This window comes from Cyprinus carpio, chromosome A19 (assembly GCF_018340385.1).
Source record: "Cyprinus carpio isolate SPL01 chromosome A19, ASM1834038v1, whole genome shotgun sequence".
Taxonomy (NCBI): domain Eukaryota; kingdom Metazoa; phylum Chordata; class Actinopteri; order Cypriniformes; family Cyprinidae; genus Cyprinus; species Cyprinus carpio.
Genome location: NC_056590.1, coordinates 23,877,545 through 23,904,379, shown reverse-complemented (window position 1 = coordinate 23,904,379; position 26,835 = coordinate 23,877,545). Strand labels below are relative to the sequence as shown.

The following is a 26,835-nucleotide window of genomic DNA, read 5'->3' as shown; positions in this document are numbered from 1 at the left end:
AAAGAGAGCCATCAAGGTACATTAACTCAATTCATACTCCATGAAGCAGAACTCTCTCTCACTGCTGTAGAATAAAAAGAGGGGAACTTGTTCAGGCACATGTGACCCAGTGCAGCGACACATCTACCACTTCTGCTATTATTTCATACCTGTCTTTCTATTCATCTCTTGAACGCTTTACTGGCTTCCCTTGAATAGAAAATACGGCGGTTCATGGATTAAAATTTTAAACTGGACTTATATTTTATTAAATTATTTATATACAAAATGTAACATTAATATTAAATAATACACTCTCTTGGGTTAAATTTTGTAATTAAATTAAAGAAGAAGAAATTAATACTTCTATTTAGCAAGGACACATTAAACTGACCAAAAGTGACAGTAAAAACATTACAAAAAAATCTGCAATCTATCTAAAAATGTATCATGTTTTCCACAAAAAATATTAAGCATCACAACTGTTTTTTTTATATTTAATTAATAATAATAAGAGATATTACTTGAGCAGTAAATCAGCATATTAGAATGATTTCTGAAGACATTGCCAGCTTTGCCATCACAGGAATAAATTACATTTTAGAATATATTAAAACACAAAACATTTTTAACATAAAATCATATTTTAAATACTAAGCATTTTTTAAAATATTTTTGTTTTTAATTTATATTTTTTATGAGCCGAAAATATTTCTTTAAAAAATTAATTACTGACCCAAAACTTGTAGTATAAATGTAATGATTATTTAAAAATAATATTTTTATGTTTTAATAAATGTGATTATTAAAAAATGCTAAAAATAAAAACAGATAAAAAAAAATATTAAATAAAGCAAGAAGAAAACTTCTCACTCATTCTCTGTTTGCTTTGACTGTTAAGGTCTCTATTTTTTCTCGGACGGATGGCTGGTTCGAAATAGATTCCTGTTATTCAGGACTTCCAAGACAGAAGTCCAAATATGAAAAGAATCCACTTCATTACACACTCCCACAGTTCCCAGCAAGAGGTCTAGCACTGGCACACAGCAGCTCCTCGAGAGGGATTGGGGCTGAAAATCAGAAGGCTCGCCCCAAAGAGACAGACACGCATGACGCTGATTGATGACACACAAACCTCTGCATTCATCACTGCCTGTGGATTCTCATAGGAAGACCTGGAGAAGGTTGTTGCATCTTCCCCCTCTGATGAACAGAGCAAAGGGGCAAGAGAAAGAAGTACATTTGCACTGAAACCGCTACTCTTAAGGCTAAAGGTCAGGGTCTGTGCTACAGTCTATATCATTTTCTATTCTGCAGCAGGGGTAAAATTGAAAACATGATCTGGAGTCCCATATCCACAGCCTCTAAACTCAATTGCACCTATTGGTTTTAGTTATCTTTATATAATCTTATAAAGGGCCAAGGGACAACTATGTATCACTACATATTTGTGCTATTATAAATAAGCAGGACGCCCAACACAAAAACTACTCAACAGGAGGAAGGTGAAGGCATACTTGAAAAGACTTGTGGTTGAATACCTGGACCTTGGCTTAGAAGAAAACACTTGACATTCTTTTTATATAACTATCTTAAGAATTATTTCAAAGGCATGAGCAGTGAGCAGGGATATATGTAGTTATTCATTAAAGATCTAGAAAAATGACAGCTGTAATTTTGTAATTCAAAACATAAAATTTGAATAAATATATCATTCTCATATACTGCTGCTCAAGAATTTATTATTAAACAAAAAAATAGTCTATTTTAATATACTTTGTAATGTCACTTGATTATTCAGAAATCTTTTTTTATATACATGTATAAATGTATATTATAAAAATATAATATATATATATATATATATATATAAATAGATAATTATATATATATATAATTATCTATTTATTTTATTAAAATGTTTAATACATGTACCAATATCGATATACAGATTTTATATTTTTTTTAAAAAGGGATTATTTTCATATAACTGGTGAATGGACGATGTAAAGTTCCATACATTTTGACAAACATTAGAATACAATTCAAATAAAACAGAAACACAAATACAGGAAACATAATCGCGACAAGTGAATTTAGGCATCACAGCGTGTCCTTTATGAAAGATGCATACTCATTTTGAAATCCGTTTACAATTGCAATATATACACAGACAGGCAAGTTTAGAGTCTCAAGTTTTAAAAATGACGGCAGACTGGTGATCTAAATGCACCCAGCACACAGCTGACTGATCCACTGAAGTGTGTGAGAGGCATGCAGTCCATGATGAGGGGTAAAGGGTCTTTCAGTTCATATTTCAGACACTCTTTCATGGCCTTCGACTCCATTACTTTCAATTGACTGCCTCAATAATGAAGCAGCAAAATTTTCCTTTTGTCAGCCATCTATCTTTTCCGTGCCATCCATCGGTTTAGCCCAAGACATATTAAAATATTCAACCAAATCGTATTAATATTAGATGGAGTGCACAGACTGTAATATATGCTGCACCGGAGGCTGTGCATCGCCCCTCTCTTCCTCACATTGGAGAAATGAGAATATTAATCGCTGTCATCTTATTAAAATAACTCTCTCTTATTATGCACCTCTAAAGCGGAGCTGAGCAGAGAGATATTAAACATACAGCAGCCATTAACAGGGAATAACACAGAGGCTTTTGTTTGAAGTGGTCATTACTGAATCACAAAGGAGGACGGAACGGAGAAGGCGCCGAGAATAAACACCTGGGAATAAGCAAACCTTACACGTAAACACACATCATATCAGCCATTTACACAGTGTCACTTTGCAGATTACTCTCATTAAAAACGCATTAAGATCCAGTCCCTGGGGCGAGATCCCACCAAAAACCCTCCTCCAACAACCGGTAGGATCTGTTTAAGCAAAACTCTGAAAGAGAAACACTATAACAGGGTCCAAGGAGGGGTCTTCAACAGAATAACTCGATTTATCCTGCACACCCTGGAGCTCATGAGTCAACATTTAACTGATGATGGGCAATTAAAGGAGCTTGCTTAACCTTGGGGGGTCCGGCAGGGTGAGAGGGGAAAGGATAGAAAAGAAGAGAGAGAAACAGAGAGTAAGCATTAAGTTGGCATCATTAGACCAAGAAGAGTGGGAAGAAGAGAGAAAAACCGATAGGAGGAGGAGTTGGGGCCAAAAGGGACCCTGAGAAAAAATCTAAATAATGCTAGGGTGGGGTAGAGAAAACTGAGAGGATGACAAATGGGTATCTGAAAGACAAACAGCTTATACAAAAACTAATCAGAAAGGTTAGAAGGAAAGGGAAGAGGTCTGATACCTGCGGAATGCTGCAGTTAAGGCCTATATTCACACTTTTCAAATGGTCTTTGATAGTGCATTTACCAATAGAATAAATGGCATAACTTTCTTAATGCATTGTTTGGAAACTTCTTTTTTACATTTTAAAAAGTAAGGCCTATTCATTCTCAAGTAGGAATTGTGTTGCTTAACAATTATACATAGCCGATTATAATCATTATATCTATGGAATGTTCCCATAAAATATGGAAACCAGTCAAAGCAAGAATAATGATCTTTATAATAAAACAACAAATAAATACATTCTGAATACAGGTTATTAAACTTAAATGTAGAGCACTGGGATCATAAAATATTCAATACCAGTCAGTCTTTAGCCCTGTCATTGCTGATGAGCTGATGGCCACAAAAACGAACATAGTCTCAAGCCTTTCACTAGCTTCTAAGATAACATGATAAGAAAGAAGCAAAGCAAAAAACAGAGATGGAAAGAGAAATAGAAGGAGAGGCAGAGAGAGACATTATAACTCTCTCAGCAGTTGCTGAGTGTTTGTATGTTTATCTAATTTGGACCTTCCCCTAAACTACCTCTTTAGCACGAACAAACACGTGCGCATATTTGCATCGCTTTGATTGTTCCCTGTAGATCTCACCTTCTCACGTGCAGCCCCATGATTGGTCGATTATGTATAATACCTGCATGTTATTGGTCAAACTGCTTTGGATGTTTTAGGCAATATTAAATCCTGGGCGGGACGTGTCCCATATTAACGGCACATATGGTCACCCTACACCATCAGCAAAGACTGCCCGCATACCTGTGACTAGAGCTCAGCCTCATCGGAGAAAGGAAATACACATGCACTGATATGAGAACAGAACATCTGCTCAAAAAGTGCTGAATAGCCTAAAGAAACAAAGCAAGCACCTTTTTCTGCTGACGCCTTGGAGGTTTCTCCTCTTAAGGAATGGCATGCCCCTATTTCTTCATCTGCTTGGTTTATCTCACTGAGTTGGTGTTATTACATCTTGAGGGTGGGCACTGGGAGAGAGGGCTGACACCACAAGTTCCAAGATGTGTGCATTAGACAGCTGCTAAAGGAGCCAAAGCACATACATGGAAATGTATACATTGACAGGGTACACTCTTTTCACTGCAATGACTGATGGGTTTCTAGTTGGGCCCAGTGCCTCATGCGCCATCATTGACTTACCTTGGCTTCGATGTAACATAGCAAACAAACAATCACACAACTGTAAGCATTCAGTTTGCCATGCAAGCAAATATTAGTCAAGGTTAAATGATAAACACACTTATGAACACTGGGAAGTGTTCTAATGAGGCTGAACTGCTGAGTAGGCAAATGTGTTTATGTCCCAAGATAGCTTCCAAGAAACTACAACACAATAAAGTTCAGTGGTTCGTTTTATAAACTGTACTTTAAATACTTGAAGTAGCAAGTATGATAAAATGAAGCACTATTTTCAGTGATGGGCCACCCAAAACATAGTACTTATTTTGTCTTATTTCGGGGGATTTTGATCTCGATTCAGTGTCAGTGCATATGTACATAATGTATAATTAATTAATTTAAAAAACCTAGTGTTTAATCATGTCTAAATATTTATTCAAATGCAAAACTATGTATGACCTGTTATACTCTTTTGAGAAACTAGACTAGAAGATACATGTATATTTATTAAAGTGCCATACAGGTACCTAGTGGGTAAACCATGGCATTACAAATAAAAAAAATAAAATTTCCGACCACAAAATGACTCTAATTTGCCTCTTTGAATTGGAATTTAAAACATTTTTTTTTCTGTTTTAACCTTAAATAGGCTTACTACACTAATTGTAATATGAGTAATAGCAATATTAGGAAATAGATATTTTAAGTGGTCATTAATAGACCATAATTATTGCACAAATATTTAGTACCAAACAATATCCTTAAAATATTAAATAAATTTTACTGAACTAAAATATAGAACATTTATTTAACTTAAAAAAAAAAGTTAAGGTGTGGTCACATTCTAAGTAAGGAATACCTGAGGGTTAAATACAAGAAAAACATATTAATGTTGTCTCTCCATTACTCTCCAGAATAAAATGATACTGTAAATGTCATCGGCGTAATAATGCATAATATGCTGTAATGTTTACCACAAGTTGTAAACCAAAAGCTGTCATCTATCCCACTTGAACCCATTCAAATGTATTGACAGTTTGTTTGGAACTACTGTAAGCTATTGAATCATGGTACATATAAATGAAAACAATAGAATAATGTAGTTATTGTGTTCAATTAATTAAAAAAAATGCTTAAAATATATTTTGTAAATTGGTTTATATTGGTTAAATCTAAAATGTCATTTGAAAATGGGCTAAAGTATTATGAAAAAAAAAACTGTGATGAAAGTAAAGGAAAAGCATTCATTTCACAGTTCATTCAACAGTTATTTATATATTACATATTTTGAAAATGCTATTTAAAAATTAAGGCAATATTGATTGACAGCTCAGTTCCTCCATGCACACTTCATATGTAGGCTAGTGTAGGAAGGAGGAAGGACATTCTAGGGAGCATATGATTGAATAAATACATAAAACAAATCCGCCATGAATGTTTATGTATGTTTTAAAACAAAGACTGAAAAAAAAACTGACCAAAACATCTTGCACTCAACAGGCGAGCCACACAACAAGACAAGTTTGCATAATTTCTCTTCATCATGTGCTCTGACAGAAGAATTTTCACTTTCACACTTAAGATTGAGCACTTCACTCAGAGATAGCGGTGACCTTCATCCTCACATGTCGCCGTTCTTAATTTGCTAGCCGCATGTCGGTCACACAAAGAGCGGCTCGCCATGCAGCACCCCATCCATCACACCAACCCGGAAAAAACATGCAGAGGCATGAAGCTGGTCCCCGCAATCCAGATCCATGCCTCATCCTAATTTATTTATCTTTCTGAGAATTTCATCCTTGCCAAAATAAACAAAGTCATCTCACATCACCCCAGTTTGCCAAGATTTCCAATTCCAAGTCTTTGTACTCACATCAGAACAGTGAGCTTTGTGCATCTCTCACTACACGATTTAATATTTGTAACGAGGAGGCTGCTTAGGTCGTTTTCAGGTCTCTTAATTTTGAGATGCCTGGCTATAAAACCAACCAGCCCTATCTTTAAACCCCCAGCAGTTTTACCGCAGGAAATGGCAACATTTCCTTGGCAGCCGTTCTGTCTTGACTGATTTAAATGAGGTCATTTTATAAAATATCTCTCGGTGTGCTCATATTGTTTGATGGTTTGTCTAGGTGTGTAAGACTTTAACAGTGTCCTCAAACATCACAAATGCAAGGATGATACATATGCATCATAATTCAGTCGAATCAGTGCTGAACTTTGTTACAGAATCATTTGCTTATCATCACCTCTAACTGAAATGATTCTCTCTTTTTTTGTTTAATCCAGCAGCCCCTACTATGCCTGCCAGTTTCCCTGGTTACTGTAAAACCAAGTGTGGAACTTTTATCTTCCAGTTTGTCTGGAGTCTGGTAAGAATGTAAGGACTGTGGATGCTCCGATATGTGTTTGCAATAAAAACGACGTGCAGTCAAAGCTGACTGATGTCTGTGGTGTAGCCACAGTAAAGCTAGTTTATTGCGTTGATCATAGATAGCCGAGCAAGATAAGGCCATCACAGATTTGAAGAGGGAACATGAAGGGAAATTTGAGGCAATAGACCTTGTACACCATGTTCATGAAAAGGAAGGCTTCAGCACTAGGAGTAAAGAAACTTCCTCTTTATCCTTTACCAATGGCAGTGAACGCAGCAATGATTTTTTTTATGTACAGTATAACTGAATGAAACAAAAAAAATTATGAAAGCATGCATTTTATGGCTGCCCACTGCTCCAGGTGTGTGTGTTCACAGTGTGTGTGTGTGTTCACTACTGTGTGTGTGTGTGTGCAATTGGATAGGTTAAATGCTGAGCACAAATTCCGAGTATGGGTCACATGTCACTTCACTTTTACTTTGACATTAAACATTATCAAGTCTCCCTCTCTGAAGCAACACTTTATAAAGAACTTTTAAAATAACCAACATTTACTCCCAATGCAAAGCATGCTAGGAACTACAGATGCCCTTCCCAGTTTGAGTGAGAGAAACTTGGCAAACTGTATAAACTTACCGCTGTATGGATTACATTCTTTCTGATTTCTACAGGCCTACGGGGGCCTTCTGTCAGAACAGTATCTGAAGAACTTTCTGTGAAAGAAAACATCCATTATTAAGTGTGGCATCATTTTGATTCTTTAAAGTCTTTATGATATGTTTTCCCACTGGTTACTAAAAAAGTGAGCACAAGCTAGCCATCTTTTTTGTCCATAGCATCAGCTTTCCTTTTGTTCCCGTTAAATTCCAGTCTGAATTAATAGCTAGACGTCCTTCAGACTTTCTATCAAACCCACAAAAAGAACCTTTATGGAAATATTTATCAAATTTTTGCTTCAACATCAGTCTTGAATAAGACGTCTTACTGAGAGACGGAACAACATATTGATCCATTATTTGTACAAATTAACCAAAAAATGTGCTGTAGTACAATATGTTGCTACAAGGCCAACATGAGAATGGCTGTGATCCAACATGGCTGCCCTTTGCTTACTGATTGGACAGGTTTCCCTGGTGTCAAGATCAGGAAGAGGCTAACAGATGGCGTGAGAGGAGCCGGTTCTCCAGCGAAACCCATGGGGCCCATTTGATGGTCAGAAACTTTAAACCAGGGACCTCAAATTCTCCGGACTCACACTGGCCATCCATCTGCAGCCTGTGAAATCTCCATATGTGGAGCATAGAGACTCACCTGGCAGGAAGACAGAAATAGTTAACTCAAGAGGTGTGACAGAGAAAAATAGGCAGATTTTCACTTTTGTGTATTGTTGGATTCAGTCATGTCTAAAGCAGCACATACAAAAAAAGCAAAGGTTGTTCTTGCAATTTAAATCAAGCATTATCATCAGGGGCGGATTTTGTGAATTGGGGGCCCCAGGCAAATATATGAACAGGGCCCTATACATTTGCACACATTTACTGTTCCTAGATCAACCTTGAGGTTCCTTTTTTTGTTGTGATGCTTGCTGGTGCACAATGGTGCCACATTGTTGTGTCCAATGTTTCTACATTTTTTATGTACATGTTATAATGGGATTCTTTCATTTAGATTTACATTTACATTTATTCATTTAGCAGACACTTTTACAATTTCATGTTGTAGACCACGAAATAGCAACTGATTTACCATTGAGATACAAGTTTAAAAAATAAATAAAAAATCAATTTTAAAATGATAGACCTCACAACTGACCCTTTAAACCATTTTTTTAAGAAATAGGATGTGTCGGAAGTATAAATTATTATATTATTTAAACGGATTTATGTATGTGAATTTTCGCATTGGTCTGAACAAAAACTGCAGACTGGATTATTGAAAATGCACATTCATTCTCTGCCAGTAGGAGGTGCTTTTGGAGCGTCAGAAATATAGTGGTTTCCCCGGTAATGGCTGTAAACAAAGCAGCTCAGCTTATAAATGATACTATATCGGGTAAAATGAAAATGCGATCGAAACTTTTCTGAAGACAATCAGTTCCCTTCAGAGGTTCATTCATATAAAAACTTGAATTAGTGAGAATGAGAAAAGTGTGAAAAAAATATAGCCTATATTGACGAGAAAGTCCACTGATGAGTTACCAGTGTAAGCCTACATTTTATTTTAGTAATTTTAACTTAGGGCTGTCAATCAATTAAAATATATAATCGCGATTTATCGCATGATTGTCATGAGTTAACTCGTGAATAATCGCATCTTAATCTCACATTTTTATCTGTTCTGCAGTTTCACAATACATGAATTACGCTTACAAGTAACAGTAAAATGCTGCAAATCATTTTTTCTTATGCTTGAAATGTGATTTACACCTTTACAAAGCTTCTCTTGCCCATGCAAATTTAATTTACGCTTACACTTTAATTTAATTTTTTACAGTTATTTTTTTGCGTTTTACACTTCCACAAATATTACCCTGCGTTTGTAGGTATTTTTGATGTGGTTTTCTAGCATTTGGACCAACCCCCCCCCCTGCCTATGCACTACTTTAAATTATACATTTGGCTTGATGGTTTCAGTGCTTAATTTTACTAGATTTTAGCTGCTTTGGCTTGAGGGACACACAACAGCTTGAAACATTCTAAAAAGAAATCAACATGCTAATTTGTGTCAGCAGTAAGCACTTTGACCACAGATGTGCAGCTAAAAATTGCATTTGCTTTGAGCTTTGATTGAAAGGTGGCATTGAAGGCAGGTCTTTATTCGAATTGTGCTTCCGCTTGCTTTTTGTCAACATGGCAACCCCACAAAGTCAAACGACTCAGCTGTTATATTACCACCGCCAGAAACATTGACCACAGGGTCTCCAGAGCAGGACGCAAAAACTGAACAATATCAATCTATCTGTCTCAGCATCTGAATAAATATAGGCTGCTTCTGGAGTGTGCATGTGTTTTTGGACTGACCTATATGTAAAACTGTCTTTTTCAGGACCTGAAGGTTCACAGAAGCGTGAAAGGCTGAGCTGGCTGTTCTCCTCAAAGAGTAAGGTCAGCATTTCAGCTGAACACAAAGCAGAACTATAAACAAACATCACAAAATAAAATAAAAAATGCATTTACCTGTGTATGACTGTATGCAACTACTGTATGGCAATTTTGGCCTTGAAACACTGTTTTCACCCTGACTAGTTTATTTAATTTGTCTACAAATGTCCAATGCTGATTTATTAGCAATGTATTGCAATGTATATATATATATATATATATATATATATATATATATATATATATATATATACATATATATATATATATATACATATATATATGTATATATATGTTTGTTTGTTTTTTCATGCTTTTTATAAAATAGCAAAAATGATTGCTGAATCCAACCTTGAATACTTATAAATGTGTGAATTTTATTTTAAAAGTTTGATACAAGACGTTTTCACAACACCATGTTTATAAATGTATAAATTCTTTTTGGTGCTATATATAAACTGTCTTATGTGAACCAAGCTGTGCTGATTTATGCTTTCAACTTCTGATGGACATGTCCTCACCTGAGATCTGACCCTTGCTTTAGACGCATACCTGGAGAAGGACAAGTGCCAATTGAGGGATAGAACACAGTGAGAGTGCACACTAATGGCCTTTCCTTCAGACTCCTCATCTGTCCAAGCAGCAGTCAGAACATCAGAAGAAATACCTGTAGAAACCAGGTCATGTTTTAGACTTCATTCAAAACACTTTCTCATTTTAAATGCTAATTATTTGACCAAATGAATCACAAAATCATTCAATTTCATTTAAACGGCATCCTTCTCACTTTTAATAGACATTCAGATATTTGACCTGAGGAGGATTTTTAGAGATACACCTGCGAGTCTGAATGAGAGACTGATGTTTTTATGGATGTCAGTAGCTGTGGCTATTTTTCTCCCTGCTCTCCTAATAAATTGGTTTTACCCTGTTTGCTTGCAAATTACCCTTCCCTCCTCTCCTAATTTTCCAATTTGCTGTGTCATTTATATGTAATTTGGGATCGCACTGGGCCATATTACTTTCGCAAATAAGGTGATAGACTTTATTGAGGCACTTTAGAGAAAGAGGGCTATGAACCGAAGCGCAATTGGAGACTAAGCTTTTTCAAAGACTGCAAGTATTTTTTTAAGCTAATTTCATTCTCAGTGTTAAGGTAAGAGTGTGTGTCAACCAAACCCACAAAATATAAGACAAAAAAATAAAACCAATGCTAATTCGCCTGCATGCAGCTCACATTTCTCAAATAATAGGACGTCCTCGGAGACCGAGGCTGGCATAGAAGAATTAGCATGAGCTCTGTTGTACTGTATCAGAACCTCTGAGGGCCTTCCTGTCTCTTTGATGTTCCATGGCTTATTCAGTCTTGATGACAGATAAAACAACATGAGACATGCCAAGAGGGCAAAAGATGTCCTGAGAGTCTGCTGACGGCTTCTATACATTGATTCATTTGCAAGGTGGATTGTAAAGGAGTACAACTTTCTGGCAGCAGATGTCCTTGTTTCTGCACCACCTTGGGTTTGTGGTGACAGAGGGGTGGCCCATCAAAACACTATTAAGACTCAGACCATTTGGCAAAGGGCACATGCCCAGACTGGTGCAGTATCATCCGCCTCTGATCTATGGGAATGTCAGGCTCTATTATCTAATTACCAGGGTCATCAAACGGGCAAGACATTTCACCACATAATTAAACCACTGGGTTGTCTCCATGGAACATCTGGGGTTGGGATGGATCCAGCAACCACTAGTTGTTTACTAAGGTCAACTAGATTTAGAATTGACTTGTAGAAAATAAACTCTTTTTAAAACATACATTTCTTACAATTTTTAAGCTCTTCACTAGCAATCTTTAACTGTGAATATACATGCACTTCAGGCGAATCCTGTCACTTGTGGTCATTTTTTTCTGAAACAAAATATCCACCACAGTGGCATTTCCAGCACATCTCAGTTGATGTATTGTGATTAATTCTATTATGTGATGGAAATTACAGTGATGTAATTTATACTCAACTTTTGAAAAAAAATTGTTGAAGAAAAACTAAAAACTAAAAAATATATATATTTTTTTCATACAATAAATATCAAATATTTTTACGTGTAAATCTAGATTTTATGATTGTGAAACATTATAGATACTGTGAATTTTTTTTTTTTTTTAAGATTTTTAATATATTTTAAAATGTCATTTATTCCTGTGACGCAATTGGAAAAGCTTTCTGGTATGCTGATTTCATGCTCAAGAAAAACATCTATTATTACTATCAATGTTGAAAACAGTTGTACTAAAAATTTTTGTTCAGGATTCTTTGATGAATAGAAAGTTTTTATTTTAAATAGAAATCTTTAATAACATTATATTTTATATAATATATAATTATATATAACATATATAATTTTTATTGAGCTTTTAAAAGCATGAAATAAGCTATTGCCACTGCCTTTCATGAAAACATTTTGCACATTCTTACAATGGAAGCATGAGTATTAAGCAAAATCTTAACCTATTACTAGTTACTTACTGTTTATATTCCATGCCATACAAAAATGCCTCTCACAGACCAAATCATAACCGTACGCTCATACAACACACTATACAAACTCAGCAGCACATTGCCTCTGTGTATGGTTGTATTCTAGCTCCACTAAGTGAGAAGGAAGTGCCACTGTGGCAGACTGAGACGCTGTGAATAAATCGATTAGAGGACCCGCTTGACGGATGGTCTCGTAAGGGGGACAGGGCAGACAGAGGAATTCATTTGGCTTGTGAGAGCAGTGCCAAGGCAATCCATCTCCCCACAAATTTGCCAATTTCCTCCATCCTTCTGCATAATTAGGCACCCGTCTCCTCTGGAATTTTGGTGATGATGCATGTGTGGAAAACACGGCTCTGATGTAGCACACGATTGTTTGTAATGAAAAACAAATTTAGTTTAGGGGCGAAAATATGGAAGCTCAGACTAAAAGGATAGCCCAGTTAACCGACTTACAAAGTAAAAGATGTAAATACTCTGACCTTATGATTGTATAGGCCTACCCAGTGCGCTATTTTGCCCAGGGCCTATTTGTCCAGTGGACTACATCCGCACATATTATTCTGTAAATCAATTCATGTATCTAGGGAGGAAAATATTTTCCAGCTCAATAGCTGAAGCATAACAGCGGTGTGGATGTGATTCATGAAGCAGGTGCGCTGGCGTACGTTTGCTAACATGGGATCTGAACTCAACGCCTCAGTGAGTACAACATCTGTTCAATCCCATAAAGCCACAAAGTTCTTCAGCAGTGATCTTTGAATGGCACAGTGAGTTTGTCTACAGTGGATGTAGAGCATATATGTCGTGAATGTGTGTGCTGGAGGAGGCCTGCCTGAAGCTGTTAAGCAGCAACAGGACTCAGAATGAAGATAATGTAAAACTCATCTCCTGCTCTCTCCTGTAATGAGGGCAGTGCATTAACAAGCACTAATTGGATGCATTTTTACAGTCTCTTCCCAACCTTGAAGGTCATATACAGAGGAAGAGAGGAGACTGTGGGCTGAGAGAGAAAAAAAGAGAGAGAGAGAGGTATGCTCTGTTTCAGCTGATTCATTCGTTAGGCGTTTCTCATTCTTTTTCAATGATACTGAAATAACTTTTTACAAAAAAGTTTTTAAAGCTCTTGTACTCGAATAATGACTAAATGGACCGAGATCTTTGGAAAGGAGCTGCAGTCAGCTGTTCTGTTTTGTCCTTGGACGATTCGCTGCACATCTTAGACAATGGTGTTGTATGGATATGTGCACACTGCCCTCTAGTGACATACAAACACTGGCAGCCCAGTGACCGTCACATAAGAAATTAAAAATATTTCAATTAAATATACACATAAATTATAAAAATAAAAACTAAAATATATATTTACAATTATTTAAACAGTAATAATCAATAAATATATTATTAAATCTAATAATATATGAGAATTTATTTTAAATGACTGCACCAAAAACAAGTATACACATATATAAGGGAAATTGTATTGACAATTAAAAGGTATACAATTTATAGTTTTGGTGTTTACAAGAGAAATATACACTAGATTCAAAATAAATAAAACCAAATAACTACGAAAAATTAAATTATCCTGTTCAGATCATTTCTATAATAATGAAACTAACATGCCCATTCATATTAGGGTGTGCAATATATATCGTCTACGATAATATAGTAATTGTTGTTTAAACAAGCTGTCATTTGACTATTGAATTTAGATTTAGAATTCCTCCAGAATTCAAGGGGGCAAATATGCCCCCATATGACTTTTATATGTCTTTTATATTTATATAATCTGATATAGTTAATGTCACACGAAGAGTAGCTTATTTTTTCTCTCCAAATATCAGTACGATTGCATGTGAAATTGATTTTATAAAGCAGTCCAGTAAACAAGAAATTAATATGAATTGACTTACATTTTAGACACAAGTTGCTGTTTTCTCTATTTCGTCAAGGGAAATAGTTTGAAACAAAGCCATACGTTATTTATGCATTTGTAACTGCAGGTTAACTGCATTCATTTTACTGCATCAAACAGTCACTTAAAACAACACTAAATGCCACTTCAGATGCAGCTTAAGGTGCCACCTCTGCATTGCAAACACATATTTTGATATTGATAACCCTATATAGTGTCATACTATTTGAATTTATTGATTAAATTTAAGAAATTGACACAAAAGATGATTTATACCTTTAATTAGGTAAAAATAAATAAATAAATAAAAACAAGGCCTTAAAATGTTAAAAATCTATTTAAACTTATTGGAAATGTTAATTTCTGTTACACCATTGTTTCATTTGAAACTCGACATCAGTCCACCTGACAATGTTTTATTCTGCAGCCACCAGAGGGCAATCTAGTTTAAGCAATACTATAGTGAAGGACTGGAATATCAACTTAAATTTTTCTTTGCCATCATACAAGTTTTCAGTGTTTTTAAATCCCTTTTCAGAGCCTGAAAGCTTCTAATTACCATATACATATACCATCAAAAAAAAAAAAAAAAAGACTAGTTTTTGGGTGACCTATCCATTTCAGATGGATCCAGTTCATACACATTGATGCAGCATCTCTCAGCACTTCTCAAGTTATCTTAAAATAATAATATCTCAAGAAACATAGGACACATTAAAGCAAGAGACAGCAGGGATGTGGAATCAGGGTCTTTTTAGGAGTCATATTTACAGAAGGCAGTACAACACAGAATATGAGCACAACTAATCTTATTTACATTTTAAAAGATTTTGGGAATAAAACAATAGCATATATTGAAAACATGGAAAAAAATAATATAAAATCCACATGGTTATAATACAAAAATAACATGGGAAAGAATAGGAGTACACAATGCTGATGGGTTGAAGGGCCGTTCACTTTGTTCCACAAAGAGTCGTGAGACGATTCTGCATTAGGGAAAAAAAAAAGCAAAAAAAAAAAAGATTATTCATTTAGATTTCTGCCAATTTAAAAGGTGGGATCACTATAAAAACTGATTACATTTAAAGTAAATTTAATTTAAAGCAACACTATGTAACTTTTTGTGTTCAAAATTTGTAAAATGTATATAATGAGCGAGAACACCATAAATTTATCTACCAAACCGCCTTTCTGTCTTATCCCAAATCACAACGGTACATTTATAATAAGTGATTATTTTTGGACTATTGTAGCCTGTTCGGGTCGTCACTGCTGCAGAGTAACACATACCTGCATGAATCGCTGTAGACCAGTGGTCTCAAACTCAATCCCTGGAGGGCCACAGCTCTGCAGAGTTTAGCTCCAACTAGCTCCAAATCACATCTGCTTGGAAGCTTCTAGTAATCGTGAAGACTTTGATTAGCTGGATCAGGTGTGTTTGATTAGGGTTGGAGCTAAACTGTGCAGAGCTGTGGCCCTTCAGGGATTGAGTTTGAGACCAATGCTATAGACAAACTTGAAGAAGTAGCTCCGGTTAGAATATTCTTCTGCGGGATGCATGCAGTTCTGTTTATTAACTGCTAGAGCGCCAAAATTTACTAAAGCCCCTTTCTCACTGCACGCTGGACCTGGAAAATTGCCGGGTCGCCTTCTGTGTGAACGCAAACACGTCCCGGGATTGATTCTGGGATCGATCCCGGGTTGGGGACCTAGTAACATTGCCAGGTTCAGTCCCGGAATGAGCGCTGTGTGAACAAAAGCCAGAACTAATGCCGTAAAGGGTGTGTCTTGTGTGTGTTTTGAAGGCAGATCAACGTTCGCGACAAAACATGTGCAAACTGTAACGAAGCAGAGATCAGTTAGTTCCTCACTTTCCACGCTGAAGCTGAGATCATTCGCCAGCTTAAGTGAAAGTGAACGTGCCTAGCGTTTGACTGGTACATTACACGTCACATCCTGATATCACGTGTCTTCACGGGACCTTTATGGGTTGTGTGTGAACGCACACACATATTCCGGGTAATCACTGGCAGTGTGAAAGGGGCAAAATCTAGCGACCCGGGAACAATTGCCGGGACACATTACCCGTGTATTTTCCGGAATCGCAGTGTGAAAGGGGCTATAGTGTTGCTTTACAATCAATTCAGTAAAAAAGCCATGCCTTCCTGGTAGTTTCATTAAGAATGAACACAGCAACACATACCTGCAGGTTTCTGATACTGCGTAGGGCCTTCTCATCCAGCTGACTCAGATCCACAGAGTCCATTTCACTGGCCAGCAGCTGAATGCACTGAAATGATAAAGAACATGTGTCATGTATGCATACACATAGATAATAGGGCCTTTCGCACCGAAGGAACCTTTTCATAGGACCAGAACTAATTGTGGAACTACCCACTTTTGGGCGTTTTCGCACCGCAGGAACTGGGTGCGATTTTAGTACCGGACTGCCTTTTTTGAGAACCAAATTAGCTCCTACTCCGGAGTAGGGTCTAACCAGCACAACTGGTACTACCCATGACGTAAGTATACATTGATTGGCCAGACGCGTTCGAAAACGCCCTCACCAACCATGATTTAAAACGCTGTGTAAACATATTGTAAACACCGCGTCAACTTATTTCGCAAGTATGATGAACAACGATAAATATACGGATACTAAAGTGCAGGCACTTGTAGCAAATGTAGCACTGCCAGTTGTTGTGGAGATTCTTAGTCCTCCTTTCCGTTCTTTCAGTCACTTTACGTATACGTCGACAATAATTGTTTTTTATTTTGAAATTCAATGTCCATTATTGTGAAACACATATGAGATAACAGAGTCATATATCCTCCTGTTGTTAACATTGTTCTTCTTTGTTAACGTTGTTGAAAGCCGTGCAAAAATGACATCGCTGTTGACCAGCTTACGTCACGTCCTAGTACACACTGTCGGTGCGAATGAAACCCCTTTATATAGTACTGGAAAACAATTCACGCAAAACTATCTCAGTACTTTAGTACTGTACATTTAGTTCTGGAACTAAAGAGGTGCGAAAGGCCCTAATGTGCTTTGCTCCATTAGTAGCAGTAGCAATCATCTACCTCTCCGTTTCCAATGGGGACACTAATAACAATGTCTTCTCCACCGCCAGCAATAGGTGAGCCGTTAACGGACATGCTGAACACCTTCTCCCTGTGACGTGCAAGTCTCAATGCTGGAGTCTTGGGCAATCTGACAGAAAAACAGACATTTACACAAACAGTCCTAAGAAAAATGTCATGAGTTTGACCAATTATTATTATTATTTTTTAATTATCTGGACCTTGGGGATGCAAAAATTGTGTTCAGATTACATAGATGAGAACTATGTAATGCCAAGTTTATTTTGATATACTGAAATGGGATCCTGTAGATTGAGACAGGTTTTTTTTTTATATATATTAAAACATCATGAATATTCAGTGATCACAATCAAAGCTATATAATGTGATGTGTAAGTATTTACCTTGGGTCAAAGCGTGGTGTGATGAGCGGAGTGGTGCCAATGACTGAAGACTCAAGTAAACTTCTAGCAGGGGTGATCAGAGGCTTTCTTGTAGACCTGTGGTCAAAAAGCAAACATGGATTCAGACTTTACAAGAACAATCCAATGGGATTCTGAGAGGCAACGGTGTCAGGACAAAATTGGTGTTTAATATTAGTTGATTGTATAGTTTCTATACCTTTGGATAGTGTTGCCCTGTTTGCTGATGGAGAGTGCTCTGGCCTTCTTGGATGTAGAAGGCGCCTTCTTTGATGCTTTTCTACATGAGAAACATTAAGGAGACAAAGGGAGTCAGGCTCCTGTACACACAAACGGGCCCAATTTTCTCAAGGACCCTTCAAAGACTACTAGTCCTTGAAAATTACAAATTAAAAACCATTTTCTTTGACATAACTAACTGTAGATCAAACAGCAGAATAATGTGCTAGCAACACAAAGGTTATGCATGGAAAATACATTAACTGATACAAATGTATACAGAGAATGCAACGCAAGTTGCGTTAGATAAAAGCTTCTGCCAAATGTATAAATTTAAATGTCAATGTAAACTTGGACTACATTACCTTCAAAATTTCCTAATTAGACATTTAAAAGTGGTAATCCTGATTTTAGATGGAATATATATGTTGTATATTTTCACATTTGTTTCTTGAGGATCAACAAGTTTTCCACCGCTACATAGCGACAACGTGACAATCACATGCGTTCATCTAGTTCATCAACATGATCTTAATGCCTTACTTAGTAGATTACAAATACCATACTACCACAGACCTTCTTCACTGTAGACTTCAGGGGTGCCATGTTTTCATCCTCCGAGTTTGTATCATTCTTGGCTTCTGTAAATGAGGTGAAAGTCGGAAAATCAGCTTTGAAAACACAGGCAAGAAGGTTTTACAAGCTGACAGAAGATGCAAAATGTACCTTTGGCAGCAAACTTGGGAATCACATGATTCTCGGCAATAGCTAGCTCCACCTGAGCAGCTTCCTCCCTCACCTGAACAGAGAGAATGCTTTACATAGACCAACAGTGATCGATTTAACAATAGTGATGAGTTTACAACATGTAAAAGGTATGGCCAAACAAAGATGTTTAATGCAAGTACCTTTGAATCATCCACTGGTGACTTTGGCTTCTCTATATCTGAAGGTTAAAATGAGAACTGTATTTATGTACGATATTCATTCCTATGCTATTTTACCACATATTACCAGACACAACATGGACTATTTGTCAAAAACGGTGCAACTGACAAATCTGACTTACTGCAATACTCGATCCAGTTAATTTTCCTCACTGCCATGGGAAGCTTTATCAGTGCGGTCTTGTAAAGGTTGTCTGCATCTTTCAGAAGATTGTTCGTCTTCTCCTTCAGTCTTTCAACAATGGTATGAACTACAAACAAAGAATAAAGCTTTCAAAATTTGGACACAAATACTTGTATTCAGACACTAGTGACAAATTTTACCTTCATCGTCAAAATCAAGCAAAAAAGCTTCCAGTTTCGGCGTTTTGGCATTCTTCTTGTTTTTAGCATTCTGAGTGCGTTTCCTTGGCGCCATGGTGAACCTGAAAAACAAACACTATGAATTCCTTCAACCCCACGGCGATTACGCTCATATATATTTTAGTATATGATATATATCTAGTTAATTAAATCGTTTTAAAATCATTTAAAGGATATTAATATTTTTCTTACTCTAAATAACCCGGTCTACGTTGCAACACTTTTTCTCACTGCAGCGGTTAGGAAGAGCCTTTTCAAATTTAAAGCTACTACGTCACTTAGCCAATCAGCACGCAGCTTTGACTGTCACTTTGTAAATACGCTCCGTGCTCTGACCAATAAGATAACGCCTCTCTTGAACAAAGAATCTGGCCAATGGTTGAGTGTTTTACAGTCACGGCTAAAGAAAGAAACAAGCGGATTGGTGGATGATGATACACATTTTCCCGGAAGGAGAGCTCTGCTCATCGCAGTATTCACATGTACTTTTATGCAGGAAACTGGAAGATTTTATAAACTCTCGCAGATGTGATTTGTGGTTTATCAGATAAATTTAAATATTGGCAGGGTGTGATTAATATTACAGTTTTTATTTTTTATTTTTTTAATTTGACATATGAATCCTCTGTAAAAGAACTTAGTTCACAGTGGTTCTTAAGTTGTGCCACTGAAAAGGATTTTAAAAAATGTCCAGTGCTGATTTATTATCATTGCACCAACAACTGAACAAATGCTGTGAGACGTTAAAAGCGAATAAAAGCGTTTGGGACAGTGAACTAGCTGAATGTAAACCTCTCATGAGCTCTCTTGGAAACCTTGCAGTGCAGTTCAAGGCATTGAAGAACGTTCAGATTGCAAACGCACCTCTTGTCAGTTTCCCTAGTTTACAAGAACGCCTTCATTACAAACTGTCACTGGCTGTTGATGCAGTTCTGGGAAAACTAGCTGAGAAAATGTGAGTCCTGTTAGACTATAACTTTAATGCACATAAAAACCAATGCTTCATTAGATTTTGTCTTTATTCCCAGGGATGCTCTTCAGAGTGTGCGGGATGCTATCAGTAAACAGGTGTCTGCTGTTTTCCAGTTCTATGAGAAGAACACAGACACTCTTGACATTGCTGGTTGTGTCTCCAGATCAGCCATCTGTCCCTCCATCTCAGACATGTTAGAGTGGCTTCAATATGCATATCGCTATTACCACCTACAGTATCCTTTAAGTAACATTCCTCATGACCACTGTTGGCATCTGTGTTATACTTCATCTCTCTCAGTGTTTGGTACTTGCATTATTTTGCAATGAATCCTCAATTTATCTGGTTAGATTAGTGCAAAGAAGGAACCTCCTGCAGACGCTGACACCCAATGACCTTACATTAATGGAAATGACACCAAAGAAATGGGAATCTCTACATTCAGCTACTGGAGAGGAGAGAATTGCAGGTATTTCCCCTTTTCCTAGAATAGATAAGGTTACATTCTTTGGCCCCATTTTCACCTGGTATTAATGTCTGTCTTGGGTGATCTGATTACAAGTGGCTGCAACTAAAAACAAGCATAAACAGCGGTCCAGAATATTTTGTGATGCTGTCACTCCCTTCTTATCAAGTGGCCATAAAAACACATTTAAAGGGATACTCCGCCCCAAAATGAAAATTGTGTCATTAATCACTTACCCCCATGTTGTTCCAAACCCGTAAAAGCTCCGTTCGTCTTCGGAACACAGTGTAAAGGGGAAGTGGGGAAGTAATGGCCTAATGGGTAAAGGGTTTGACTCCTAATCCTAAGGTTGTGAGTTTGAGTCTCGGGCCGGCAATACCACGAGTGAGGTGCCCTTGAACAAGGCACCGAACCCCCAACTGCTCCCCGGGTGCCGCAGCTTAAATGGCTGCCCACTGCTCCGGGTGTGTGTTCATGTTGTGTGTGTGTTCACTGCTGTGTGTGTGCACTTTGGATGGGTTAAATGCAGAGCACGAATTCTGAGTATGTGTCACCATACTTGGCTGTATATCACTTTCACTTTTACTTTTTTTAAAGATATTTTGGATGGAAACCTGGAGGCTTGAGACTGTCCCATAGACTGCCAAGTAAATAACAGTGTCAAGGTCCATAAAAGGTATGAAAGTCATCGTCAATACTCCATCTGCCATCAGATGTGCAATCTGGGTACAAAAAGTGTTCCCGTCACTTCATATAACCCAGATTGCACGTCTGATGGCAGATGGAGTATTGACGATGACTTTCATACCTTTTATGGACCTTGACACTGTTATTTACTTGGCAGTCTATGGGACAGTTTCAAGCCTCCAGGTTTTCATACAAAATATCTTAAATTGTGTTCCGAAGATGAACAGCGCTTTTACAGGTTTGGAACGACATGGGGGTAAGTGTTTAATGACAAAATTTTCATTTTGGGGTGGAGTATCCCTTTAATATGTTGATACCGTGCAGTTGTTTGGCTGCATCTATTAATCATTAGGGTTTTTTTTTTTTTTTTTTTTGTAAAGTGCAACATTTTATAAGAGTAACAAATTAGAATGCATTTACATGTAATGTATACAAATACATGCAATGTGTAATAGAAAAATTGGATATTTTGGTTTCTAAATATATATTTTGTTTAACTGTTTTTGTGTTTTAGATGCATTGTGTCAAGTATCATTCTTCATGGAGACTGAATGAATATCAGCTGTGATATCAAGAAGTCATTTCCACATCCTGTGTTGGCTGTTTTTCTCAGTATGTCAACGAACGATCCTTTAAAAAAAGAGAGAGTGAGAGAGTGGTATGGTAATGGTGGAACTCAGACTCCTGGATTCATTTTGTTTTGTTTTGGCCATTAGCTTGACAAAGACTGAATATCAGTATCACTGTAAGAGCAGTGCTCTATTTTAAAAATGTGGTTATTTAATTTATGCATTTTATACTTTATATTGATAGAATGATTGCATTGTTGGCGAATGTATGTCACATCACATCTTTTTGTTTTTTCATCAAATGGTTCAAGTTTAAACCATTTTAATTGATAAATACAGAGAAATCACAATGAACACAGCAATCAGACATACTGAGTGTGAGTGTACTGTTTCTAAAGACAACAGTGGTAAGCTGTCATTTGTCTACAAGGCACAAGATAGATTAAAAAAAAACCCTGCAATATAGGCCTAGGAGTTAATACTAATGGACTAAAAATCAAACAAAGTTTAATCAAAATGTGGTAAAAACTAATCTAAATATAGTACTCATCAATAGTTGAATACCTGCATGAACACTTCATAAGAGAAAAAAACAGTAAAAGGCAGAGAGAGTGACAAACAATAAGGCAAAGAATATGTTTTTGAAAATCTTGGACCCACTGCAATGCTACTAGAATATTAATACTCAAATTCTATGTTCCTAATTCTAGATACTAGACTGTCTTTAATTAAAGGTGCACTCAGTAAATTTTTCCACATTAAAACCCTTACCCCTGAAGAAATGAATAATACTTTTGACCATTGAAAAATAATGTACACTCACACCTACTGAAGTAAGCTGAGATCACATGGCCAGCTGTGTTTTACAATTCAGAGTTCAGTTAAAGCTTAAAGTGTGTCATTCTTTCCAATGATTGTGGTGAGACTATCAATTTTTCAGTGGTAAATAGCAATCCTTATTTTTCCAATTCTGTTTTTGCTAGTGGTGCAGAAATGACATACTTTAAAGCTACAAATTCAGTGGTGAAATGTGTAATTTTTGCTCCACTGGTGTCACCAAACAGAATTTCAAAAATAAAAATTGTTGTCAAACACTCCTGTTTACAAAGTATTAGTCCCACTCCAAACTCATAGCATTGGTTGTGTCACTGTTGCACGGAAAAATAGCAGATTGCAATTCCATTTTGGTGCCACTAGTGGTGCAGAATTGACACTTTAAAAAATAACGCTTTACAAACATAAGAATATATGCAAACCAAACAATATAACAGTAAGTACAATATGTATATTACAGACAACATAATGAAGGAGCCGTAGTCAACAGCATTAGCATGTGTCTGATGTATGAGCAATGAAAGAAAAAGAGCAGATAAATGGGACTTCAAATGGCAAACGTGGACATGATCGCCACATTGACAATGACACAAAATGCATCTGTCCATTAAAACAAAAATTACTGAGTGCACATTTAATCATTATCCCTGTTTAGCCACACCTTCCCACATTTGCTTTCATTTATCTTTATCATACATACTCCTTGAGAGGCAGGGTACTGGTGGTGATTGGATTCGGCGGATCTGGAGCAGAAGGCCTTGAGTTTGCAAAACTACGACCTATGTACCCACGTCTGTACCCTCCTCTCTCGATGTGCGGGCAGGTACTGCTTAGCACCGCCCCGCTGATCATAAGAATCACTGCTGCTGCCCATCCCAGGTAAATGGCCTGCCCTAGCTCCCGCTTGTGCTGGAGGGGAACATTGGGGTTGTAGAAGTCCTGCACCACAGTGTTTGCTGTCCAGGAAATCGGCACTAGGACGCACAGGCCCGTCAGGATGAAGAGCACCCCACCAGACAGTGCTATGCCAGCCTTGGCATGGAGATCGTCCCCGGCACAGGTGGTGCACTTCATTCCACAGCAAGAAACGGTGCAGGACAACCAGCCTAAGAAGATAGCAATGCACATCAGTGCCCGTGCTGCCTGGATATCAGGTGGTAGAGCCAGCATGGAGTCGTAGGTTTTACACTGCATATGGCCAGTGGTCTGGTAGATGCAGTTCATCCAAATCCCCTGCCAAACAATTTCAGAGGTCAAGATGTTGCTGCCTATGAAGGCCGTGACCTTCCACTGGGGCAGTGCAGTCACTGCTATAGCCATCACCCAACCTGTCACAGCACAGGTGAAGCTGATCAGCTGCATACCTGTATTCACCATCTCACCACCCTCTGAGTACCACGCCTCCTCGGGCCACAACCTCGACGACACTTTTCTGCTTGCAGGTGGTCCAACTATAAATAACAGCTTCTGTCCTCCTTGCCCACAGAGGTCGGCACGTTTCTTAATCCTTAGCAAGAAGTCTAAGTCAGTCCTTCTTTGAAAGTTCCTTGCTAGACCTCTGTGTTATCTCTTTCAGATTTCTTGGAGCAAAGTTTCGACTAGTCTGTCTTTTGGTCGCAACGTTTGTCAGTTCTCCGCAAGAAGTCTCAGTCAGTCCTCGTGTCCTTCTTGCAAAGTTCCTTGCCAGACCTCTCGGTTTTGCTTTTTCAAATTTCTCAAAGCAAAATTTTGTTCAGGTGCATACTAGTCAGTTTTTTGGTATTTTCACATTTGCAAATCCTCCGCAAAAAGTCTTGGTCAGTCCTCCTTAAAAAAGACTTCTCAGTTTTTTTCTTTCAAATTTATTGGAACAAAGTTTTGTTCAGGCACATTCTAGTCCATCTTTTGGTTTCTCAGACAGTCGTGTTCACTTTCGCCTGGTCTTTCTTTGAAGTGATGAATAATTGAAGAACTGCTGGCGCTTGTCTCAACTCACCCACATGGGATTGATTGAACTTCAGTAAGGGTACCACCATCACAGGCTACATCCAGAGGGTAGAAGTTGGTCTTGCACCACTGTTAAGTGCTGTGGACTTGTTGTCTTCTCGGTAAAGAAAGATCTACTCTTATCACTGGCACATGTGCCTCTGTTGCTACCCAGTCCGGTGTTGCCTTACCCAAACAGGTCACACCAATTTAATTTGATACCGTGACATAGATGCAGTGGCTGTCAAAGATCCTTTACTTCCAAGCACCCAACAAACGTCAAACAGAACCTAAACTAGAGTTTGAACGATGGCAAAGGCCTTCGCAAATTATCCACAATAAAAAGAAAGGTTCTTCAGATGTGACACCTGTGCGAATAGATGCCAAAAGTAAAGACGTTGTCCTCTTTCAAGCTCTTTAGTTTAGATGTTCTTATAGAGAAGAGGGTCTTATCGAGAGCAGACACAAAAGGAAGTGCTGTGCTTCAGGACACTAAGGCAAAGACAAAAGCAATGTCCTGTTCCCTGCAACAAAACCTTCATGGGTTGGTTGCTTGCTGTGAGAGTAGCGATTGCCTATTGGGCAGGCCGATAACCCTTACAGGTGTTTCAAGTATGCCAGTCTCATCCATCTTTAGAAACACTGTCGAGCAAAGCCACTCTCATCCTGAAAGGAAAGCAGTGGATGGCAGGATATAAAGGGAGACGGAGCGAGACAGAGGAGGGAGGGCGAGACTGGTGTCTGCTAGCAGATCAATTAACACAAAGACAATCTAGGGGCTGTCTACAATACGCCTCAAAACATTAAGCGCTTTTGATGGGACGCTGCAAAGAGTGCTTGCCCTTTTCCTTTATGAGACTGTTTTCACAAAGAAATTGCTTTAAAAGGGTGGGCTTGTGAGGGTGTTTGCTAATGTGGGCAATTCTGAGGGCGACTGTGATGGCTTATACCAAAATCCTCACACTAGTATACCAGTCGATTTTTTTTTTTTTTTGTGATCATCAGTAATCTACTTCCTCTCAAAAACACTCTATAACAGTGTTTTAGGCAGAAGTGTGAAATCACATGGCTGTTAAGTTGTAAAGGGATATTTTACAAAGGTACAAATGATCTGATTACTGCAATATAAGGTTACCTTGCGAGGTGATTAAAGATGAATTGCTAGTGGGTTTTTTTTGGGGGGGTGCGGGGGTTACTGAAACTTACATTTTAAAATATAATTATTTGATAAAGAGACTACCAAGTTATTTCATATGGCTTTGTTGTTTTTGTGTTATTTTACCCTTTTCCTTTGTTTCATCCTTCTCCATAACATGCAAACGTTAGTGTCTGAGGTGATGAATTAAATATTACAGCTACAAGATCTCTGGTTTAAGTTTCCTTTCTCTTGTGGCTGCCTCTCCTTGGCAACAGTAGTCATGACAACAGCACAGAACACAGGAAACGAGAGTGGGTACACAAAAGAGAGAGAGCAGATGAATGAGTGATGGCCCACAATGAAGCTCAAGTGTAATTCAACAATCATACAGCGTTTTAAACGGCAACCTGTGTAATAAAGAAATGTGAACACCGTAATATCAACAGCTGATCTTAAATGATCCACAAGTAGTATACACTTCTCAAATGATATTGGAGTATTAAAAAAGAGAGAGAGATTAATGGTTTGTTCTATTAATATGTAAATGTATATAATTCGTACATAAACATTTAGCAAAGAAAACCATTTAAGCTGGATTGTAATGCATCACAACAGTGAGTGGTTTACCTTGTAGACCTAAGCAGGTGTTGCCATCTAGTGGCTTTAAGTTCAATCTATTTTTAGAAAACATCAAATAAAAAAAAACATTGTCCAATAAATAAACATTTTAATCAACATTTAGATACAAATTAATTT

The 26,835-nt window shown here is 37.5% G+C and overlaps 3 protein-coding genes and 1 long non-coding RNA gene across 5 annotated transcripts; 1 reads left to right on the top strand and 3 right to left on the bottom strand.

Annotated features, from left to right (window-relative positions):
• Window positions 1-7,235: 7,235 nt before the first annotated feature.
• On the bottom strand, window positions 7,236-11,958 carry LOC122148877. 2 transcript variants are annotated; one of them, XR_006162688.1, is made up of 3 exons: window positions 10,504-11,958; window positions 7,964-8,161; window positions 7,236-7,563 (listed from the first exon to the last, which is right to left on the bottom strand). It is a non-coding gene; the product is annotated as an uncharacterized LOC122148877 (long non-coding RNA). The 2 variants fall into 2 exon arrangements; XR_006162687.1 differs by lacking the exon at window positions 10,504-11,958 and adding an exon at window positions 9,871-10,123.
• A 3,187-nt stretch (window positions 11,959-15,145) lies between these two features.
• Window positions 15,146-19,794, bottom strand: LOC109068640 (borealin). Its single transcript, XM_042777141.1, has 11 exons — window positions 19,640-19,794; window positions 19,409-19,509; window positions 19,207-19,335; window positions 19,046-19,083; window positions 18,864-18,936; window positions 18,710-18,778; window positions 18,118-18,193; window positions 17,901-17,996; window positions 17,497-17,626; window positions 16,616-16,702; window positions 15,146-15,398 (listed from the first exon to the last, which is right to left on the bottom strand). The coding sequence occupies exons 2-11, from the start codon at window positions 19,500-19,502 to the stop codon at window positions 15,366-15,368; spliced, it is 825 nt and encodes a 274-aa protein (XP_042633075.1). The 5' UTR covers window positions 19,503-19,509; window positions 19,640-19,794; the 3' UTR covers window positions 15,146-15,365.
• Window positions 19,795-19,880: 86 nt separating this feature from the next.
• On the top strand, window positions 19,881-22,408 carry LOC122148840 (uncharacterized protein C1orf109 homolog). The gene is made up of 4 exons (XM_042777140.1): window positions 19,881-20,402; window positions 20,476-20,655; window positions 20,771-20,889; window positions 22,088-22,408. Exons 1-4 carry the CDS (start codon window positions 20,134-20,136, stop codon window positions 22,126-22,128), a joined length of 609 nt encoding a protein of 202 aa, XP_042633074.1. The 5' UTR covers window positions 19,881-20,133; the 3' UTR covers window positions 22,129-22,408.
• Window positions 22,409-23,666: 1,258 nt separating this feature from the next.
• LOC109107937 (claudin-4-like) lies at window positions 23,667-26,795 on the bottom strand. Its single transcript, XM_019121118.2, has one exon. The coding sequence runs from the start codon at window positions 24,351-24,353 to the stop codon at window positions 23,667-23,669; it is 687 nt and encodes a 228-aa protein (XP_018976663.2). The 5' UTR covers window positions 24,354-26,795.
• Between the last annotated feature and the right edge of the window lie 40 nt (window positions 26,796-26,835).

Bases quoted from the DNA above. Each gene is read 5' to 3' on its own strand.
- LOC109107937 (XM_019121118.2), bottom strand. From the start codon at position 24,353: ATGGTGAATACAGGTATGCAGCTGATCAGCTTCACCTGTGCTGTGACA.
- LOC109068640 (XM_042777141.1), bottom strand. From the start codon at position 19,502: ATGGCGCCAAGGAAACGCACTCAGAATGCTAAAAACAAGAAGAATGCC. The intron at 19,336-19,408 runs GTAAAATTTGTC...CTTTGTTTGTAG, and splicing joins GCTTGATTTTGACGATGAAG to TTCATACCATTGTTGAAAGA. The intron at 16,703-17,496 runs GTAGATGATTGC...TTATCATTTCAG, and splicing joins TCCCCATTGGAAACGGAGAG to TGCATTCAGCTGCTGGCCAG.
- LOC122148840 (XM_042777140.1), top strand. From the start codon at position 20,134: ATGTCCAGTGCTGATTTATTATCATTGCACCAACAACTGAACAAATGC. The intron at 20,656-20,770 runs GTATCCTTTAAG...TTATCTGGTTAG, and splicing joins TATCGCTATTACCACCTACA to ATTAGTGCAAAGAAGGAACC. The intron at 20,890-22,087 runs GTATTTCCCCTT...TTTGTGTTTTAG, and splicing joins TGGAGAGGAGAGAATTGCAG to ATGCATTGTGTCAAGTATCA.